Source organism: Rosa chinensis, chromosome 5, assembly GCF_002994745.2.
Source record: "Rosa chinensis cultivar Old Blush chromosome 5, RchiOBHm-V2, whole genome shotgun sequence".
NCBI classification, from domain to species: Eukaryota; Viridiplantae; Streptophyta; class Magnoliopsida; order Rosales; family Rosaceae; genus Rosa; species Rosa chinensis.
The window spans coordinates 16289243-16299067 of NC_037092.1; the positions used below are offsets into that span (position 1 = coordinate 16289243).

Sequence of the window (9825 nt, forward strand, 5' to 3'; positions counted from 1 at the left end):
AAGGAGATAGAGATAGAAACAAGATGTAATGGGGTGGTATGAGTTGTTCTTTCTTGTAGGGGATGGGATGCTTAAATAGATGGAGAGAGGTGTGAAATCATCATTAGAAGAAAAAAGGAGCAGCTATAGACTTGTAAGAATCATGGAGGAAGAGTGTTTGAGTGGTAATAGATCCCAAAATCAAGGAAAAAAGGTAAGGAGGGAGTGGTGTAGGTTAGGGTAGGTAATGATGAGAAAAGATGGTGATTACACCCTAAAACATGGAAGATTTTTTGGTGAGGATGATGGTGGACTTTTGGATAATATGGAGAGTTGAGATGGTGTGGAAAAAGGAAAAATGGTTGGAGTTGAATTTGAATTTGAACCAAAAGGTTTGGAATTTGGTTGTGATAGAATGATGATGAATGCATGTAGTGGAATAGGTACAATGTTACTCCTCCTCCTTGCTTCTCCATGAATATGGCTGGAAAACACATGGCACCACCGTGAGTGGTGGTGCTCCGCCATTTGTGGTGGTTCGCTGAAATTCAGAATTTTATTTTTTGCTCCACATTTGACCATTATTTTTCCTAACTCAAATTCTCCACTTCAAACCTCAAAATGGACGTTTCCTTCACTCTTGCAATATTCCTAGATAAATAAGAAAATGACTTAGTGAAAGTTAAAATAGACTCAAAACAAGTTAAATTCAATATTTAGGAAAATGCATATATATATGTAAATTATGGTCTAACATTCACCAAACAACACATTTCCACATTCACCTGCGCAATCTGTGCATGACAGTGAGGAAGAACAAGATCTTCCAAAGATTGAGATGGCTGAAGCAAAACCACTGAAGGATGCCTTTGTCCCAATAGCTTCTAAATCCCCCTCATGCATTGACTATAACTGATTGATAGGCAATCATGCCTTCTCCATCCCTATGCAATTGCTTAACTTTCTGCCTAAATATTCGGGCTTGTCATCTAAGGACCCTAATGTTCACATCAGGGAGTTCTTGGACATTTGCAAAGCGTATACTATCAATCATCTGCCTCGTGAAGGCCTCAGGTTACTCTTATTTTCCTTTTCTTTAAAGAATGATGCGAAACGTTGATTGTTTTCATTACTTGTAGGTATCATCACAAGCTGGGATGGAATGGTCAAGAAGTTTCTGAAACAATTCTTCCCCACCCAACTGACAAGGAGGTTAAGGAAGAAGATTTAGAACTTCACTCAAAAGGATGGAGATCAGCTTTATGAGGCATGAGAGGAATTTTTGGAGTTACAGTGAAACTAACCCCATCATAAGTATAGTTTAGATGACTTAATACTAGTCTCGAAAAATTGGAGAAAAGACGCCGTCGCCGCTAGGGGTAGGGAGAAACCCTAGCAAATAAATTTTTTTTACTTATTAATAGTTTTTGATTGACCATGCCAATTGATTTCAATACAAATCAATTAAAACCAAGATAAATCTTTCTTATGCTTTCTTCTATTACTAGCCTTTAAAACAAAAAAATAAAAATTAATCTCATTGGGAATTGGTAGGCCTCCATAGAGAATGAAAGCAGAAAATTAGAAGTAGCTAGAAAATTAGAAAAATATTCCAAAAAGTGCGACAAACTCATGCTAATATCATATTTTAAATTTTTTTTACTGAAGTAACATACAGTGGTGTTCACCTGGTCAGTTGCTGACCAAATAATTTATGCTCAATAACCCTTAGATTTATATCTAAGGGTGGAAAACAAAACACTTCAACTTAATAATAATTCTCACTGCCATTGGATTTACATCCAAGGGTGGTTGAGCATTATTTTCTTGGTCAATAACTGACCAGGTGAATATTTACTCATAAGCTCGGCACACATAACAAACACAAACATCAACAGTACGGCAAATGTATTGCCATTTCTTCCCATTAAACTAAACCTTTAGTTTACATGATATCCAATTAATCGTTCTTGGATTAATCATATGGTCCTTATTTTATGTATTTAATTAGCTCGCGTGCATATGCTACTAGCCTACTATAGTAGCTGCTAGCAAATCATGCCATGGACCAAGTCACCGACACCTTACCTACATCCTGATCGAGTCCCAAAGCGTTCCACACAGATGCAGATCCATCCACGATATTGTTTTCACACGTCGGCTGCCCTGCATGCTCTTTATCACATCCATTACGCGAATCACATTCATCCACCACTCTCGCAGTCGTAGTCTTCCCATTACTTGCCTGAATTCTTATTAACTTCCCGCACCTCGATTTATTATCAAACCACCCAGTGGAAAGTGCCACAACCCGCTCACTGTTTGGATGATATTGTTCGTCACATTCTGATGGCCCGCCCCCATCACCGCCTTCGCTGAAATCGTTGAGTGTAAGTAGGGCTTTGGTGGATGATGTTACTGGGGGAGAGCACGAGTATTTAGGGTACGACTTGCCCTTGCAAACCAGTGTTCCAAAGGGTCTGCAATTGTTGGGACTAGGAGAAGGTGATGAGCCTCCTCCCCCACCCCTGCCGCATATGTGAGTCCCAACATCGGGGTCATCGTTGCATTTTTGGTTGATACAGATGAGTTGACCAGCACAGTCGTTCAAGGTTTTGCATGCGCCATTGCAGGAGGAGATAGCTGTGGAGTACGGGAGAGGGATGGAGATGAAAATGAAGACGAGGGAAAGAGATGCCAAACATACTAAAGAACTTGCCATTTGAATGATTTGATTCACAACGATATTTAGAATACTAAGAAGTGAGGGATGATTCTGAGAGGCATGAGACTTTTATAGTCATATACTTGAGCTAAGATGACGTTAAAGTTAGGGGAAAAGAATAAGAGTTTAGGTGCCATTTATGTGGTTTGATTTTTCAAAGTCTTGGGTCCATGTTTCGTGACTTGTAGTATTGCACGCACTTGCCCTGGGTTGAGGAGAAAAGGAGGTTACCAACTTAATATATATGATATTCTGACTAAAGGGGTGTTTTCTTGTAGTGGATCAACCCCAATCTACACGCACTCCAGGGTACTGATATTGAAGACTTCTCAGTGGGGAGAAAATTTTCCATGCTCCCGTCATTCCACATGACATATGTGACGGGTAATTCTAATTGGTCCACATCATTGTTGTTTTATTTTGCTAATCCATACTTAACACCGTCAAACAAGAACAATACTAACATTTTCAAAAAAAAAAAAAAAATATATATATATATATATATATAAATTAACGAGACAAGCTAGTGTACTGGTGGGTATGAGATACCCTCATTTACAACTATTTGAACAAAAATTTACAAGTATTTGAACCAAAATTACAACATTGAGAACAAAAGTTACCATATTCATTTACACTATTTACATATAGTTAAACAAAAATTACAACATTGACAACGAATTTGTTTAAAAGCTTGTAAAAATGTCGTAAGAGGTGTAATTACCATTATTATAACTAAGATTACAACATTGACAACGAATTTGTTCAAAAACTTGTAAAATTTCGTAAGAGGTGTAATTACCATTATTAGAACTAAGATTACACAAAGTATGACTCAAATTACAACTTTGACAACAAAATTTGTTCTCACTTTTGTAAATGTGGGTATGAGATACCCACCACTACACTAGAATTTCCCATAAATTAACAATGTCTGAAATTATGAACTGGATCTGGAAATTCATCCCTCCCAAATCAAGTTGGTTTTGGTGCTTAGTTCTCTTAGAATTGGGGTTTGATTATTCAACTGGAATTATTTAAAAGATCAAAACCCAGTCCTCAAGGAAGAGTTCTCTCACCTTCTTTTGGATTTTCACATCAATTTTCTTCCTTCTTGTTTAGATATCAGTTCTTCCATATATAACAATAGACATGGAGGAATATCATTTTCTCCACTCATTGGATCTAAAGTGACGATATTATAGATCAATTTAGATATCATATATTCAATTTGTGGATTGGATTTAAGGTTCAAGCTCTGTTCTTATTCTTCATGACAAGAGATAACAGAGGGAGAGAGGTTATGGGTGGTTTAACGGAGGAGAAAAAATAGGAATGATGTGGACCAATTAGAATTACCTGTCACATATGCCAAGTGGAATGACGGTAGCTTCGAAAAATTTCTCCAAGTGTATATAGAATTCGAGCACCAAGTCAACATTTTGCTACTACAAATTCCTTTGCCATGATATAATTAAGATGGCATTTAAGATTTCCAAGTCATTTAGGTGAGAAATAATCTAAAATCAGAAACACCTATCAAGATCAAAGAGACTTTATATGTCAAGACTATCAATATTGTACACCACCCAAACCACGATTATGTTTCGCTCTGAGACTATCACTCCTCTGTATAAGTTCTTCCACTGCTAATTGGTGTTTATTCTGTCTTAACGTTCTATGCCTTGGCATTATTTCATGTTGTTATAATTTATTATTTACACCTGCTATTTGTTCTAAATTGTATTTTCTCCTATAATTTAACCTGCGTTAATCAGTGCCACACAGTGTCGTTCCCCTGGTCACCTACTGACTATGGAGCATTTACTCAACAACCATTAGATCTGACCCATATTAATCTAAGGGTTGAGAAATATCAGCTCCACTTGAATTAAAATATATTATTTTACATTTATGTAATCAATTTCAATTAGTTTATCATCTTCCTGTTTCTCAAAAAAATTTAGTTTATCATCTTCCTTAATTTCAATCACGTCTTCTCCTCTTCTCACAATCCCAAAACAAATTTCAAAACCCAAATCATTCCGGTCGGGGAACCATGTCAAGAATTTGGTATCAAACACGTCTTCTCTTCTCAATACCCAGAGCAATTGCACAACCCAGTTCTCATCCCGGATTCGTTCCCGCCGTCGCTCTCCACCACCTCCTACGCCATCGCTCCCACCACCTCCATTTTGGAAAGGTACCTTCTCCATCTCTTATATAATTGAGAATTTTTCAAAAGATTGATGAAACTCGATCCGGGCGTGAAGCCCAAATTAACATTCTTCTATAAGCAGATCTGAAGCTTTACTTGGAAACTACTGGGTTTAAATTTGGAAACTTTATGGGTTTTGTGAAGATTTTAAGATGGTGTAGTTTTTTTAGTTAGTAAAAATGGTATCTTTAGTTAGATGTTGGTGTATGTATGCTCTATATGTCTGACAATCCATCATTTTTGGTGAAGACTAGGTCAGGGAATTTAAAACTAGTTCTTTGCTATGGATGTTGGGGCAGATTCTGTAGATAGCTCCCTTGTTCTGGTGAAGCAAGAAGCTAAAGCTGTAAGTTATTATTACACTAGAATTTGTTTTCTGTATCATTGTTGTTAAACTGCATAAAATTGGGGCTTTAAGGTTTTTAGGTTATCTATTTTCAGAGGGTTTTTTAGTCAACCTTTGTGGGAAGGAGGTCTCTTGTTGTTGAAATGAAAAAAAATCACAAGTTCATCTTGAATGAGGACTCTTCAACAATATGAATGTTTTCGGCAAATCCAAAACATGAAAAGAATAATAAGAAAAAAGGCATGGTACTTCTAGGATTCTACAATTTATCTGTTGAGTTACTTTTAGCCTTACTAAAACTCTACAACAAAGTAATAAAAAAGAGTTCAAGGCAGATGTAATCTGGGTAAGGTAAAGTTGCCTTCACGTCTAAGAATGAGAAGAAGACGAGTCCAAGTACAATTGAAAAAGGTGAGAACAGTTCAACCTCAAGAACTCTTAGGTCTCATATAAAACGAGCCGAGGAGGTGAAAAAGAAGGGAGGTGAAAAAGAGGGGGAGGACAACAGAGTATAGCAGCGTGGGAAAACAAGGAGGAGAAAGCAGCCAAGCAGCTTGGAAGACAAAAGGTTCAGACCTTATTCCATCACTCTCCACCACCTCTCCTTTTCTGTTGCAGGCCCTCCTCACAACGGCACCTTCGGGTGTCAATGATGTCAAAGTCAACATGCCGGAGCAGCGTCTCCGATGACCATGCCGGGCAGCGTCCCGATGAACCATGCCGGGCAGCATCCCGGTGCAGGCCTTGCTCTTTCCAATCGCAGCAGCTGGCCTTCCCATATTTTGCTCTCGCAAATCCTAGCAGCAGAGTCTCTGTAGCAGTTTCAAACTCATAAAGAAAATCAAAGCTACAGGAGCTACAGGCTTCACCGAGCCTTCTGTCAAACAACAACAAAACCATAATTCATTCCTTGACAACCACCACAGCCAAAAGCCTGCCCCAAGTCCATACTTTATTTCCAAAAGCACCAATTCAAAAGAAAAGCATAATCGGTGCAAAGAAACTAAGAGAAGTAAACAAAGAAGCTCACCCTCAAAATAAAGCTTCGAGACTTTGAAGCTATTGTGACTACAATCACCTGTCCTGCTTGAACCTGCACAACAAACAAATTTGTTAAAATTGAATACAAGCTTTGAAGCATCCAATTAAGAACAAATTTGGTGCACAGGTCTTTATGTTGCAGAAGGCCAAAATAATCAGAGGCTGTCTGAGTTTCACCAAAAGATGACGAGCATGTGTTCTTGGGGTGATGTGTCAAGGTGCAAACAAGTATAAACAGAAGAAGCAAAGTAGAATGAGGTGGAATAGCAAAACAAAGTTCAAAACTTGATTATGGTGAATTGCTACACTTGGATGATAGAATGCAGTAGCGTCAAGACCATTTGTCCTTTGGAAAAATCAAATTCAACTATTCAAAGGCTGTAGCAAGTTTTAAGCCAATATTGCTGCAAGAAATCGAAGCGGTGCTGATATAAAAAAAATCTAAAGAACAAAAGTCTCTGCGGTGACATCCTTGTGTAAAGATGAAGCTTTAACCCAAGTCTTGGTCAATGTCAACAAATCAATTCCAGACACTCACAAATGCACAAAGCAATATAAAAAATAAAACGAAAGTTCTGGCAATGTTGCAAGCCATGTGAGAAAGCTTAATTAAGCTGAGAACAAAACAAAAATGCTTAATTAACAATTGCACAAGTTACAAGCTTGATGAGGTGTTGCCAGAGGAAAAAATGAAGAAAGGTCTGGCATTGATTTTATAATCAAGTTTGAAGAGTCAATGAGAGCTTGGCGGTGGCTCCAGTTTTGTTTCAATTAAATGAAATCAATGAGAACAAGACAATTGCAAAAGTTGACAAAGTACAAAACAATATAAAAGGAAAAAGAAGGATGGTGGTTCTGATGGTGCCACAGATCAAAGCATAGCCTAATTAAACTATAAAAGACAAAGGTTTAATTAGCATGTCCAACTCTTGTACTGGGATTGTGAGCAAAACAAAGAAGGTCAATGTTCATCAATTCAAGTCAGTTGGGTTTGGCCTTACCCACAATGTGTCAATCTTCGAATTGGATGGCTCCGCGATGCACAGAGCTCCACTCTTTCCAAAATTGCTGTAAAATGCTATGGAAGAAAATTGGATGTCAGTATCTAGCCTTCTGAATTATAGAGCTAAAAGCGAAGGCAGGGAGAGAGGTTTACCTGGTTCTTCACAGAGAAAAGCAACTGGCCAAGTTTCAAGCTTCGGGTACTCAGAGACTTTCCGTTGGAGACCCATGCATGTGTTGGCCTCTCCAAGTTGATTTCGGACTTTGAGTCCATCTCTAATTCGATCTGGTAATGGTACAAACCCAAGCTCGCGTTCTTCCTGGTTTGGGGATAAGATGAAGCACGGGGATAGAAAAGAAGAATTGAAAAAATATTAAATTGCAGCTGGGTGTCCTTATCAGATTTGGGCCTCCAAGAAGGCTGGGCCTTTGAGAAGTCTTTGAGGGGTGTCTGTCCTGATGCTCAAAATAAAGTTTATGCATGTCTCCGGATTCTAAAATCGAGCCTCGGAGTTCACTCGGTGCATCAAATGTCCCCGCATTAAATGTGGGGTCAAGAGAGCTTCATGAATCAAGGAATATGATTCACGAGGGTACAAAAGAAGCCCATTTCAAAATTTGGGCCCGTTGGAAGAATTCGGCAAAGCATGACGCTATGGGTTTCATTTCCAAATACCCAGGCTTTGGTTTCGTAAAAAATGATCTGGAACCTAAAAAATATCCTTTTGGTACAAAACCAAGAAAAATCCCAAAATCCCAAAATATATGAACTACAATGGTTTGATCCCTTCACAGGGTATGTAGGCAATCTAGCGACCCACTAGATGCAACCACAAATTCAAATCGAATCCTTGACTCCACCAGTCAAATTCACCCAAACACCAGAAAAATCAAATCATTCCCAAATTACCCAAATGCAAATTCAAGGGCTCTAAACCCTCAAAAATATCTCAAACACAAATCCAAAAATAAATGGGTCATCTACCCATTTAAATCCCAAAGGCTGGAACTACATGTGGTTTGATCCCGCAAGGGTATGTAGGCAATCTGGAATCAAATAATCTAGATGCAACCTCGTCCTAAACACTATTCCTATTCCAAAAATCCAAGCCTTCCAATGGGTCATTCACTCATTGGAACTCTTGAACTACGAGTGGCTTGATCCCTTCCCGGGTATGTAGGCAACCCGTTCCAAAATTCGGGTGCAGCCGCAAAAACAAACAACCACACACTGGTTTCTTTATAAATGGAATCAAAGGGTGTTCCCTTGTAACAAGGGACTGTAATTAAGATACACATTCTGTCTTGAATGGGTCGAACCCGAAATAATTAAAACTCTATTATGTTAATGAATACGAGTGAAATTACGTTGGGTGACATTTTCACTTTGTGCAATTTTTAACCTAACACTTGTCAAGGAACGGTTTTCGAAGAAGTATAGGCATCCTACTTTGGATGCAAAACTTACACTCAGGCGCCTCAATCCTGTCTGTTTCTGTTTATTCCGAATTGGGTTTTGTCTGAGTCAAATTATTGGAGCAGGAGGCGAGGTGCATGAGGAAAGCAAGACGGCTTGGGGTGCATATATACTCTGGTGCTTTACAATGTGGACACCGTGTTGCATACCCTGACATTGAATATGTGGAGGGGCCTTCTGTTAAAGATGTGTTTCTTGAGTTTGGGTTAGGAGGTGGTCGTGTGGCTTCAGAAATTGTTGTTATTTATGATTGGTAGATTTTGCTTTTATTTATTCTCTGGGAATAGTTGTTGATTGTTGTTTATGATTTTTTGAAACTTAAGAGTTCATGCGTTCTTTGTTCTAAGATACGGTAAAAGGTGATCAAGAAGAAGCTCCAGCCAATATGCAGTCTCCTAACTTGAATATGACAGATGATGTCGGGGTGTCTGTGATATATAACTTTGTCTCAACAGGTTGAAACTACCAAGTGTTGACAACAGTTCCTCACAGGTTTACAAACAGCGAATCAACAATCTGCTTATGTACCAACCGTAGATGAACTCCATTTTTAACTTGAGAGTATAAGGATGTTGAACATTGTTATTTTGGTTGATTTGGCAACTTTTGGTGTATATTTTGTTGAGCATGTTGCCGTTGAAAGATGTTGGGATCTCAATTCTCAATACCAGTGAATTTGTATGAGTGTATTTCTAAATTGTTACTGATTTCCAATTAAATTTACACCAGTTCATATCTCCTATTATATCTTTCTTCAAAGGAGTTATCTTTTAGAACTGAAAAGATAGAGTTCATATATTCAAGCTTAAATGTTTGACATTGAAATATATCAATTAAAATGCTACACTTCCATTTTTTGGACTCAGAAAACTAGTTGCTCATAAGCCAAAAGAAAGAAATTTCACCAAATCTCAGTTTACTTGCATATGAAATAGATACCAAGATGTTTTTGACCTTCTCATATACACAAACTCTCTCAACCTGGGAGAAGGTTACAGCAACTTGGCAGCGACCCCCAAACAACTGCTGCAAGTAAA

At 38.2% G+C, this 9825-nt stretch overlaps 1 protein-coding gene across 1 annotated transcript; it reads right to left on the bottom strand.

Annotated features, from left to right (window-relative positions):
- Positions 1–1759: 1759 nt before the first annotated feature.
- Positions 1760–2757, bottom strand: LOC112166920 (kiwellin). Its single transcript, XM_024303856.2, has one exon. It carries the CDS (start codon positions 2699–2701, stop codon positions 2036–2038), a length of 666 nt encoding a protein of 221 aa, XP_024159624.1. The 5' UTR covers positions 2702–2757; the 3' UTR covers positions 1760–2035.
- Between the last annotated feature and the right edge of the window lie 7068 nt (positions 2758–9825).

What these genes read in the sequence shown, in the direction of transcription:
- LOC112166920 (XM_024303856.2), bottom strand. Translation starts at nt 2,701, where the DNA reads ATGGCAAGTTCTTTAGTATGTTTGGCATCTCTTTCCCTCGTCTTCATT.